The sequence below is a fragment of the Mus pahari genome, chromosome 12, assembly GCF_900095145.1.
Source record: "Mus pahari chromosome 12, PAHARI_EIJ_v1.1, whole genome shotgun sequence".
Classification (NCBI taxonomy): domain Eukaryota; kingdom Metazoa; phylum Chordata; class Mammalia; order Rodentia; family Muridae; genus Mus; species Mus pahari.
Genome location: NC_034601.1, coordinates 76502486 through 76515436, shown reverse-complemented (window position 1 = coordinate 76515436; position 12951 = coordinate 76502486). Strand labels below are relative to the sequence as shown.

Here is a 12951-nt window from a genome sequence, read left to right as displayed (position 1 = left end):
TCGCGCGGGGACGAGCCGAGAAACCTCCCGACTTCCCTGGAACCTTAACATCCTACGGTTCACCTTCCCCCGACTGCCGGCCCCTCTCCTTTGACCCAGATCATTCTCCCCTTGGTTCCCGGACCCTATCGGAGGGAGCGCGGGTCCCTTAGCTGGTGCCCAAGACGCCGCACCTGTGGGCTCTGGGTCGCCTCCCGCCGCGCTCGGGCGCAGCTCACCGAGGCTCCGCTAGGGGTCTCTGTCGGGTGGCGAGCCGGGTGGGCGGGATCAGCTGACTGCCGGCCTCCAGCCCCGCCGCCTCGCTCCAGCTCTGTCAGTTTCCTCGGCGGCTGGAGGAGAGAGCACCGGGAGCAGAGCGAGCGCGGAGGCCACCGGAGACGGCGGCGGCGGGGATACAGCCAGGGCGCGGCGGATCTTCCACTCGCACACAGAGCACTCGGTGGCCCACGCAGGATCACGATGCTGCCCAGCTTGGCACTGCTCCTGCTGGCCGCCTGGACGGTTCGGGCTCTGGAGGTGGGTGCCGCGCCTTGGGAACGAGACGGGGGAGGCGGGCGCCGGGCGCTGGGAGGACGCGATCCTCCCCACCGAGGAGCTTGAATCTTGAGACGCGGGGGATTGTCGCGGGTAGACTGCTCCTCGCCACCCCCGCCTGCGGGCGCCCTGCGCTTCGGCGGCTCTAGCCCAACCCTGCCCGGGGACGCGCTGCCGGACCAACGAAGAGGGAGCGGGTTAAGGCGCTGGGTTCCCCATATCCATGCCAACCTCGGGCTGGAAGGCGAGGGGATGAGTCTGAACGCAGACCCTGACTCCTCCCTGCCTTGAGAACTGGGCTCTGGGTTGCGAGAGACACCCAGTTCGAGGAGGAAGGGGACACGTGTGGAAAACCGAAAGCGCAGCGTCTCAGGATTCAGTGCCCTGCTAGGAAATCGCCTCCCTTCCCCTTTCTTGGAGTCCTGGGTTGGAATGGGGGTAGCTCTGGATGCTGGGGAGCGCCTGGCGCACACTCCCTTCCCACCCCCGCCTGTCTTGACTGCGAAGCTGGGCTTCGCTTCTGGTGGCCGCAGGCGGCGGCTGCCTGCGCAGCGACCCTCTCCGGTGTCGGCGGCGCGGGGTCGCGCACCGCCGCCTTCCTTTTGCAAACTTTGTGCATTTCCGTGTCTCCCTTTTGTGTAAGTTCCAAGTGATGGGAGGGATCGGAGAGTGCGGCACCCGACACCGTCCCTCAACCTGGGCGTCCAGGACTCTCCAGTGCACCTCCAGTTTCTCCCTGAGTCTGAGAAGGTTCCCCGGAACAAAAGCCGTGACACCCCGCCCTTGCCGTCCAGGGCGCGGTGGCGGAGCCCTGGTAGTTGGTGCGCCACCGCGGTTCCTTTCCCCGTGCTGCGCGTCTGCCCCCGAGGGCCTGGGGGTGCTGCTAGGGCCCGTGGTCTCCCACCCCCGCATCACCATCACCACCACCTACTGGCAATCCTGTGCGGGACTGCAAAGTCCTCGCAGAGAGAGTGAGAGACAGGGGGAGAGAGAGAGAGACAGGGAGAGAGCCCGGAGTGAGGCGTGCTTCTGGAAAGGGCAGTGCCTGGTGCTGGGGAGGCTGGGACTCCAGGGCATCAAAGGAGGCGGTTTGTCTGATTAAGGTGCGGCCTCCTATGGGGCAGATCTGGGAACTCTAGCTTAGTCACCCTGGGGGGCGCAGGATGCTGGGGAGGGTCCTCAGGGTTCCTTTTTAAAAAAGGGAGTGCAGATAAAAGGATTGAATAGGGTGAAGATTAAGACGGAGAAGATGGCGCCTCTGCAGTGCAGCAAAGAAAAGCTGTGTGGAGGCTGCAGCCTGTGAAATCCACCCACCACTAGGTGTATAACAAGTCTTCTCCATTCATCCAACTCTCCAGCCTTCAGCAGAAGGCTTGTTTTCCTTTTTATCCAGAGATGCCTGGAAGTTGTTTGCGCGGCAGCTGGTTTTATTTCTCTTCGTTTGTACCCTCTTCACCATCTCAGCATTTGCTGATAGCCCTTCCCCATCGTCCTCCTCTTTCCCCGCTACCTCATAGGAATTTTCCCAAAAAGCAATTTCCGGAAGAGTGTTTTCCTGTAATTTTGTGGGAATTGTCTAGGCTATCACACTAGTATGAGTTTTTATTTATTTAATTTTTTTAGCACTTAATTTACAAGGTCATTGAACTTTTACCCCCTCTGATTTTTTTTTTTAAACCACAAGTAGCTTCAGAATCTGTAAACCCCCTCAAACTGGTTAAAACAGGTCTTCTAAGAGTCTTAAGAATTTAGTGTTCCATTTTTTTCAAAGCCATTTAATCAAGGGAATTCTAATTTCTCTGATGACCTAAGAATTTAATTGTGTAATCATTTGGTTTTTCAAATTGTTTTGCTGTACAAAAACACGATTAAGTAATTAAAGGAATAACTTTAATTTTTTGGAGCATTTTACTTTTCTTGAGCATCTTTTTTTTTTTTTTTTTTTTTTTTAAATCTTGTATAAAAGAGTCACAGTGTAGGCCAAGATGAACTGGATTTATGTTTTGGCTTGTGTGATTGTATATCCTTTTTCTGCCAAACATTTGGAGATTATCCTGCAGTTATCATCACCTTTCAAGGGTGACTGGGAGCACTACATTAGTGCCTTTGGTGACTCACTGGAAGGATAGGTAATTCATCCTAATGAGGGTTGACAGACTTTGCAGCTCTGTGTCTACGAAAGCCACGGAATTATGAGTTGGCTGCCTTTTGTAAATCACAAAAAATCCGTCTGCTGCAGGTGGCTCTGCAAAAGAACCGGTGTGACCGAGGTTACTGATGCTGGGGCCTCGAGGGTACTGATGCTGGGGCCTCATCTTCCAGGGAGTGGTTTGGCTTTATTTTCCTGGTATGTTGAACAGAGGCATGCGTTTGGCAAACCGTGATGGAGTCATCTTGTTTGCTTGTCTAGAGCTGATAACTATCAACTTGCCTCGGTAGTGGTGGCTCCTTCACTGTCTGCGACTGCTGCCGAGTAGTGCCGCTGTGATGGCTACTCATACAACAGCGAAGCTGACATTATTTTTTTGACAGGGATCCATCGGGAGTCACCGGTTACTGCTTGCCAGTGGGAAGCCATGATACTGGCAGGCTATAACTGCTTCTTTCTTATCACCCCAAGGGACAGCGTCCCTCATTACACTTGTAAGGCTGCAAGCAATTAAAAGATGGAACCGAGGAAATGAAAAAGTATATACAGGATCACAAAACTAAACTGGAAAATTCAGATTTAAAATAAATAGGAGAAAAATAGGATCAGTGGGCTATTGATTTGAAGGAAGGGGAAGTTACTTTTACGGTTAAGGTTTTTAAGTTTTTAGTTTACTGTTCATGACACACCAATTTTCTATATCTGTCTGTTTAAGATTGTCAGTCATCCTACATATAGAAGTGAAGAAGAAGGTGCTTAATAAAATAATATACATTATTTTTGCAGAGGTGTTGTCGTGGGATTTACAGGGCATCTTTGATTAATATATTTCTTTTATAATCTCTGCCTTTTATGTCAAGATGGACCTGCACAAACATACTTTAAATATCAAGCTCATGTTTACTTGACTGCATATATTTTATTGCTCTCTCCCACACGGGGTACAGAAATATGCAGGGTGAATAAAGCATGCACATAATTATAAAATAGGAGTGCTGTGTGCAAGAAAAGAAAGTACGGATTAGGCAAAGAAAAAGAAAAAAAAAAAAAAGAAAGGACATAGAAAGTGGGGTACTGAGAAAGTGTACCAGGATAAAGACCTAGAATTAAAAAGAGTAAAGGGACAAGAGGATGAGATAATCCTGGGACGTTTCCTGGGTGAAAGTTTCCAGCCAGGTTTGTGTCCCGAGTCTGGGAATGGAGGTTAGGTATTTGCATGGATTGTATTTGTTCATGCACAGACACCAGAGTATACATGCAAGGCCTTTGTCTTATCTGTGTTCCCTGTGCTCGCTTTCCAGCCAGGCGCAGATAAGGTTTTACATAATGGAGGCGAGAATGAGTGTGGAGTTCAGTTTGATTCATCGCCTCATCTGTTCATTAGGAGCAATTTGATTGATTTATTTTTTTAGGCCAAAGCCCGTCTCTCAGCTCTGATCACCTTTCTGTAAATCCAAAGCCGTCTGTCTCTCCCCTCATGGAGCTTCCACTCACTCATCCAGGCAAGACAGAAAAGAAACAAACTGTGGCAGGTGTAGGCCAGACTCTGGAGCTGGGTGAAGAACTGGAAGAAGGAGACCAAGACTAACAGCAGCCCGGGAGGCATCCATCCCTAGCACCATCTTAAGCAGGGGAGGTCACGGCAAAAGGGAGCTTTATCCTGCAAACTACCAGGAGGGAAGGGGGAAGCAATTTTTCAAAGTTCTTCCGTAAGGAACGTTAAACAAGACTTCTCATCCTCCTTAGCACGTCAGGATCGTGGAGTGTCCCTCCCTCCCTCCCTCCCTCCCTGTGTTTGTGTATGTGGTGTTGGGATTTCATATGGAGACTTAGGCATGATGGGCAAATGCTCTACTGCTGCACTACATCCCCATCCCAAGGAATCATGGAGATGAAAACAAAACAAGAAGCAGAAAAGTTCAAGAGTGTTGCCAGAGTTCCACCCAGTACATCAGAATGAAAATCCCTGGAGCAAGGCCTGGACATTGGCATTAAGGGAAGGAAAAAAAAAAATTCACCGGGCAATTTTAAAATAGAAACTGTGATTTTTGAGGGCAGTTACAGATGGACCAATTTGAATCACATTCAGGATTCATCAAGCTGTTCTGAAACCAAACAAGCCAAGTAATGGCATGGAGGCTTGTAGCTGTGCAGGAAAACAGGGAGGAGGGCAGAGGAAAGCTCGGATCTGTTTGCATCATCTCTCCTTGTGTCTTGACATTCCGTCTCTATAGCCAGGACTGCAGTCACATTCCACCCCCTGGGCTAGATGACCTTGTGGCCTTTCTGGGAAACTTGCCTCATAGAGCACACACCTGCATTGGGGAAGACCTGGCAGGCAGCCAGCACTCACAGATCCCAAGCCCTAACCTGTTTTTTGTTTTTGTTTTTGTTTTTTTTTCTTTCTGTTTTTGTTTGTTGATGCAACTGTGACATCTTTTCCTTTTCGTGGTGGGATCCTAGATACAAACTGTGGGGTGCAGAGTGATAATCAATACTGTCTGATGCAAGAGCTTGTGAGTGCTGTAACCTCCTGCATCTTACCTTCCGTGACCTACCCTCATGAGTGCGTGGGAAAGAGAACAGGCTAAGGTGGAGAGGGAGCGTGCTCCCGGGATGAGTAGCAAGGATAAGCAACTATACGTATTATATTTCAGTCTCAGTTTGCCAATGGAGGTATTATTCCAGGAGAGGGCATGTTACATAGCTCTTTCCTTAGTTTAACATGGATTGCTTTTGAGAGAGATGAATATTTATTATGAAAAAAAATGTTGGGTGAATTTTCTTTTCTTCAGATTGTTCTACCTAGGAGGTTTGACTGGCATCACCTTTGGAATAGTAATTTATTTAATGTGAGATGTGTGTGTGTGTGTGTGTGTGTGTGTGTGTGTGTTTGCTACTAGTTTTAAAGAAAGCATTCATCAAGGAATAGCTATAAAAGAGATTACGGAGGAGAACTTGAGTTCACGTATATTCAGTCCTAGTTTCAGTAATGGGTAACGAAGATATTTTATTTAGATTTATTTTGTATGGATACTTCTTTTTATTTTTTGAGATGGGGATCTGTTTTGGTTACTTTTTGTTAACCTGACAAAGAGTAAAGTCAGTTGGGAAGAGGGACCCTCAAGTGAGAATTGCCTTTATCAGATTGTCCTGAAGGGGTGGGGCATTCTCTTGATTTATGATTATTGTGGGTTGGCCTAGACAGTTATAGACCAGCTGAGCAGGTAGTCCTTGGATGTATAAGAAAGCAGGCTGAGCCAACCCTGGAGATAGTAAGCCAGCAAACATCCCTTCTGCTTTAGTTCCTGCCTCCGGTCCCTTTTTGAACTCATATCCTTGGCTGTCCTTGATGGACTGTAACATGTAAGATGTAATAAACCCTTCCCTCCCCAGGTTACTTTTGGCCATACCTTTAATATTGTATTTTCATTTTAAAATTATGTGTATATGTGTGGCTATGTGCACATGAGTACAGTTACCTATGGAGATTACAGGCCTTGGATCTCCCGGAAGTTGGAATTTACAGGTAGCTGTGAATCAACTGAATTCGGGTTCTGTGGAAGAGCCAAAGTGCTCTTAAGCCCCTCAGCCCCCAAGGAGACAGAACTGGAGTGAACATTTGGAATACTGATTTTGATGCCAGGCGTATTGTTAGGTCAGTAATTTGAACCATTGAGTGTTTCTCAGATGTCTAGAAAAGGCAAGCATTTCATATTGCTTTCTGTTGCTGTGACACAATAACTGAGACAACCAACTTAAAAGGAAGAAAGGTTTATCTTGGTTCACAGTTTGGGAGGTTTCAGTCTATGATTGGTTGGCCTCATAATTATGGGCCTGTTGTGAGGCAGCGTATTATGGCCAGCTGTTCCTGTCATGGAGGCCCGCCTGGAAGCAAACAGGAGAAAGGAAGAGACCAGCATGTCAGATTCCCACACAGTCCCCACCTTTAATGACAGGGGCCCTCAGAAGACTAAGCCTTTAACCCACTGGTCTTTGGGTCATACTTACGATTTAAGCTATAACAAACATGGATCCAGAAACCAAGTGGGGGCAAGGTTGCTTAAGCATGCACTCAGGATGCTGTGTACCCTGAGTTACTGGCCATGGGTAAATTTCTGTGCTTTTGTAAAATGTAGAGAGTAGCATTTAACATTGTCAAAGATTAAATTATTTAATATATAATGTCCTTAAAACAAGTAGATAAATCAATATGTATTAATATGTACTTGATGTATGATCATAACTAGGTGTTGCTACTTTTATCGGAGGGTAGAAAATTAATATGTTTTTCTCATGCATAGTTACAGAAATCTAGATAATCTTTGTGATATTTCACTTATTAGAACAATTAACTCACTTATTGTTTAATTGTAAGTAAGAAGAACTTGACAGTTTGTTTTCTGCAAGGTTGTATGAATTTACCTAGGCATGACACAGACCTGTAATCCTAGCACTATAGGAGACATCAGTGGAGGATCGCAGGTTCAAGGCCGGATTGGGCTATGTGAAAAAAAAACAAAACAAAACACAACACAGGTAAAAGGGGTTTTGTTTTTGATTTTTGTTTTTTGGGAGGGTTCCTTTGTAAAATATCATTTATTACATATGTGATATTTTTATTTCAGTTGGATTTTTAGAAATATTAGAATGATTTGTATTCACTGAAAAAAATTAAACGGTAGAGAAATGTGCAGGGTTTGTACAAATAGAGAATGTTCATTTTTAATACTGTGTACGTTAGCAGTTTTCCATGTGTTTAATATTAAACCAGTTTATGCACTGGCTTGATTATTAACACAATTATTAGTTGGACATCTTCGGGTTTGTGTGAGGACCTGGGGACAGGCTTAATTTTGTCTTCAGCTAAACCTTTTCAATAAAAATGAATAATCAGGCTTTGTCATCAGAACAGAATTAGAAGGTTCAAATGCCAGCCAAAGAACGTTGGTCCTAGCGTAGAAGGCTCCAACAGCTTCTCTCAAGACAGGACATGAAGGCAGCCTTCCTGTAAGGAAATCAGAGTCAAAATCAAATGAGTTTATATAACCGCTGTGTTAGGTTCTCAGGTCTGTTACCTATGTCTCAGTTAAAAATACACGCGGGAAACAGCAGCTTTGCTCATGTGCCGTTTTCTCTCCGTGTGTCAAAATTAGTCTAATGGTATTTGAAACTGTTAGTAAATAAAACTTAGGACTGTGTGGTTAAATTCTGGTTGCAGACAGCATGGAAGGATCAAGAAGCAAAGGCCTTAGGGTTCTAAGTGGGTTTTTGTTAAGCAGCTGTATATTTAGTATTTGGATGGAGGCTGATCCTGGTCTGGCTGGGAGTACAGATTCCTTTTTTTGGACTCACCCTAAAAGTTACAGTGAGGAAGGCCGGATGGTCTCAGAGCCCTGCATGCAGGGCCAGTGAACCCACATGAGAAATGAGGAGAGGGAACACATTAGAGATGCTTTTGTAGACCATGCATCCTGAACCAAGTACAGCAATGGGCACGGAACAGGACAAGAATCCCCTCATTTTCAGGTGGCCTCTCCAGTTCAAAAGATATTTCAGGTTAAAAATTTCGTTCAGAAACAATAAAAAATTTACTTTGTTTTTGATGATTTCCTGATTATGAAGCTGTTCCTTGTCTGATTTTTCCCCACCTCAGGGAATCAAATTTGTACCGTATCCTCGGTTTCTAGAGAGCCACACACTGTCGTTATCTTCACTGAAAACAGTGGGGCTTTCTAAATGAGAGTGACAAATTACTCTTCCGCCTCTCTGGACACTTAGAAGAGTAAGAGATCCGTCATGGAAAGTCATTTGTGTTAAGTGAAGAAATGCTTTATCGTTCCTGTCGCCTTGCTAAATTTCAAAGCTTTAATGACACTCATATATCTTAGCCCCACGGAGACATTTTGCAGGACAATAAACATGAGGTTTAATCTTACCCTGGAGGTATGTTTGTGTGTTTTAAGATGTGCCCTTTCAGGCCTGGTTACCAAAAATCTTACTTGTTCAGCTTTGCTTTGTCTGCACAATCTTCTGTTTGAAATTAATTAAATTTAAAATTTATGTTTTATAAATACATTCCTTAGTTATTTAAAAATTATTGCTGGATAAGTTTCAATGGATGTATTTACTGTGTTCAGGACTCTGCTGCATGAGGACATTTTTATGCAAGTATATGCTGTATGTTGAGGATACTCTCCCCTCCCCTCCCCTCCCTTCCCTTTCCTCCCCTCCCCTCCCCTCCCCTCCCCTCCCTTCTATTCCCAGTTTCTTCCAGTTAGCTTCCTTGGTTCCCCTAGAGAGTTTCACTTCTACTTTCATATCCCACATACTTACTTTTTATATATCCACATATGATCTGGGAGCCACAAACGAGAATGCATACAAAAAAAAAAAAATCCATCTTTCTGAAATTGGCCTGATTAGTGTATGGTGATTATTTTCAGTTTCTTCTTTTATTTTTTCAAGCAATATAATTTCATTCTTTATGACTGAAAATACTCCACTGTGAATACACACACATTTTCTTTATCCACTCCTCTGTTGGACCCTGGATTGGTTTCATAATTTATGGGTTATTGTGGGCATTTCAACATTGCTTAGTTAGCATGAACATACCTAAACGTTGATATGTCTGCACATACTTAATTGGTATTTTACAGTAAAATGAATGAAGCAATATAAATTTATTTTTGTGGTTGTTTTCAGTGCTTTGGATTAAACTCAGGCCATGTGCATCCTAAGTAGGTACTGTACTGCTGAGCCACACACATCTCTAGCACTAATCGTTTTAAAGGATTGAGCGTTGGAGTTAGAATGCAGTCCATTGAGTCTCATCTGGTGTGTTCATAGCTGTGTGTCTTTGTTCCTCTACTCAGGGGGAACAAAACCCCACTGCATTTCATTTTTAAAATAAAATAGAATGCTATTATCTCTCAAGACTTGGTGGTTAATCCTCGTATGTTCCTGTTATTGAATGAATTTTCAAAAGCATACTTTTTTTAAAATGCATCAATAACTTAAATTATAGAGTATGATTTATATGCAAAAGTTACCATGGTAAATAAACACCGTTTCTCAACCCAATGTAGTTTTTAAGTCATTTGAAAATGTCCATTTTTTTTTTAAAGTGATACAGTGTTTTTGAAATCTCAGTTTAGCATTTTGGAGAATGATACTACAATTTACCATATGAAACATCACATTTTATAGCAAATATTCTCCATTCTGATAGTTAATCGCTTCTCATAGCATGCTTGAAACAAGTATAATTTTACCGCCACAATGTATTAATTTGAGATGAAAAGTTCTTCAGACACTCCAATAGAAATGAAAAGTTCAAATACGAAGATTAAATTTAAGAATATTTAATTCTCAGATACTTGTCTATTGAGTAAACCACATTTAATATTAAAATCTAATTTCTTCAGAGAAGTTACTGGCTAATTTTTCTTACCTGGTGTATTAGCTACATTTTTGTTGCTGTGACAAAATACTGGATGAAGGCAACTTAAGAAAGGAAGACCTCCCTCCCCCAATTCCCACCCCTCCACTTCCCACCCCCACCGCCTAGTGCTGGGTATTGAACCCAGGGTCAGGCTCATGCATATTAGACATGAAGGCAAATGCTCTTCAAACGGAGTGTCAAACTCAGTTTTATATCGGCTCACAGGTTGAGGGTACAAACAAACCCTCATGACTCATAAAGTCAGGGTAGCAGGGACACAAGACCACTGATACCTTGCACCCATAGTCAGGAAAGCAGGAGATGAAGGCCGGTGCTTATCTGCCTTTTTTTTTTTTTCTGTCACCCTGGCATGGCAACTGTTCGCTGCTACCACTCACTTGAGGATGGCTCTTCCTTCCTCTTTTAAACTCTCTGGAAGCACACGGATAGACACACCCAGATTACACTTCCCGATCACTCTATACCCTGTCAAGTAGACGTGGAGATTGACTGTGACTTGCAGAGACGCCTGGATTCATATGGGGATACTTAGAAAAGGCAAATCAGCTCTTTCCTTGTTCCCCAGGAAGCAGCAAGTGGTCAACTGAATAAACATGGGGGTAAGAGGTAAAGGAGAACTCGACATGGAAGTGTGCTGTGTGCTAACATGTTAGGTAACATATACATTACCATATATATGATTGTATATATTACCATGTATGCATATACATACACATATACATGTGTGTGTGTGTGTGTGTGTGTGTGTGTGTGTGTGTGAAGATCACTACCCTGAGGTAAACTGAGGTATCTGAACTATTCACAGTAACATGAAAGAACAACTGTGAACTGGGGTCTGCTTTGAGGCAGTTAAATATTACAAATGAAAGTGGGACTAGGGGAATATTAGGAATATTTAATATTGACTGTAATGTGTCACTAATGACAGTACCTTGCATCCAGAACTAAGTACTTGATAAATACTCTTGGTGAGTACTGTAGAAATTCTATAGTGCATTGCTCAAGGGCCACATGGTTTGGTGCATGGTTGATGGTCTAGCAGGGAGAGTGATTTCTGCTCAAGCCTGATCTGAGTGCCCATCCCCAGAACCCATGTGAAAGCCAGGCACATGGCACGTAACTGTGACCCCCGTGCTGGAAGGGTAGGGGAATCCTGGAGATGTACTGGCCAGCCAAAGTCCAGCAGAAATGGGAGCTACAATGTTAAAAATAATGAGGACATGATAGAGGAACATCACTGTCACCTGACATTGCTCTCTGATCTCTACACAAGCATACGGGGTCTGTTCTCTCTCTCTCTCTCTCTCTCTCTCTCTCTCTCTCTCTCTCTCTCTCTCTCTCTCCACACACACCCATACACTTGAGAGAGAGAGAGAGAGAGAGAGAAGAAAAAAGAAAAAAGAAAAAAGGATACATGTATATGTTTGATCCTGATATAGTTGAGGCAGTTTCTCTTTTATGTTTTAAAGATTATGAACAAGGATAGAAAGAAAAAGCCATTGTCTTAGTCAGGGTTTCTATTCCTGCACAAACATCATGACCAAGAAGCAAGTTGGGGAGGAAAGGGTTTATTCAGCTTACACTTCCACATTGCTGTTCATCACCTAAGGAAGTCAGGACTGGAACACAAGCAGGTCAGGAAGCAGGAGCTGATGCAGAGGCCATGGAGGGATGTTCCTTACTGGCTTGCTTCCCCTGGCTTGCTCAGCTTGCTTCTATTAGAACCCCAGACTACCAGCCCAGGAATGGTACCACCCACAATGCCCCCTGCCATCACTAATGGAGAAAATGCCTTACAGCTGGATCTCATGGAGGCATTTCCCCAACTGAAGCTCCTTTCTCTGTGATAACTCCAGCTTGTGCCAAGCTGACACGCAAAACCAGGCAGTACAGCCTTTTAAATCAAATTGAGGGGAATGTCAGGGAAGGGAGGCAGGAGTGGATAGATGGGTGGGTGAGCACTCTCATAGAAGCAGGAGGAGGGAGGATGGGGTAGGGGGTTTGAGGAGGGGAGACTGGGAAAGGGAATAACATTTGAAATGTAAATAAATAAAATATCCAATAAGGAAAAAGCAATTTGCTTTGCAGCTTTTTCTAAAAGTTTATTACAGAAAAATTTTATAAATACTGTCAGTAACTTAATAATCTCATTCATTCACAACTCCTCAGAAAATTTAGTTGATATCTTCCTACCTAAGGAATACCCCCTCCCCCTTTAATTGAGGCAAGATTGTTCAGTGTGGCTCTGGCTGGCCTCAAATTCACTATGTAGCCCAGGCTGTCTGTAAACACCATTCTCCTGCCTCTTGAATTCTGGGCTTTAGCCCTGACCCACCATTCCCACAATGTATTTCATCAGTCTCCTGATTTTTTATGATAACCTCAGTTGAAAGTTTCTAGAAATGATTGTGTTTGAGTAAGGTAGTGGGGCTTAGAAAGAAAACACTGTATATTGGAATTAAATTATGTGATCGTCAAATTGATAATTACATCATCTGTCAGTGCTCAATTTGGTTACTTGTTTACTTGTTCATGTTTGCCATTTGATGCCTGATATTTTCATTTGAATTTAGGGTAAAGATGATCAACACTGGTTTAAAAATAGTGCGAATTCTGTTACTTGTATCTTTTGAAGAAATTTTGTTCAAATTGTAATTTCCTTGGCTAGGTGGTGGTGGCCCCTGCCTTTAATCCCAGCTCTCAGAAGCAGGTGGGGGCCAACCTGATCTGCAGAGTGAGTACCAGGAGACCCAGGCCTGCGCAGAGAAAACCTGTCTCAAAAGAAAGGAAGGGAGGGAGG

The 12951-nt window shown here is 44.1% G+C and overlaps 1 protein-coding gene across 6 annotated transcripts in view; it reads left to right on the top strand.

The window, feature by feature from the left end:
• The first annotated feature begins 284 nt into the window (after positions 1-284).
• Positions 285-12951, top strand: part of App (amyloid beta precursor protein) — a 221021-nt gene continuing 208354 nt past the window's right edge. For 4 of the 6 annotated variants that reach the window (XM_021209338.2, XM_021209336.2, XM_021209334.2 and 1 more), the window contains exon 1: positions 301-516. In XM_021209338.2, the coding sequence (XP_021064997.1) occupies positions 460-516 (57 nt within the window). In that variant the 5' untranslated portion in view covers positions 301-459. Of the gene's footprint in view, positions 517-12951 lie in introns of all 6 variants that reach the window. The other 2 variants (XM_021209340.2, XM_021209341.2) reach the window with 2 other exon arrangements.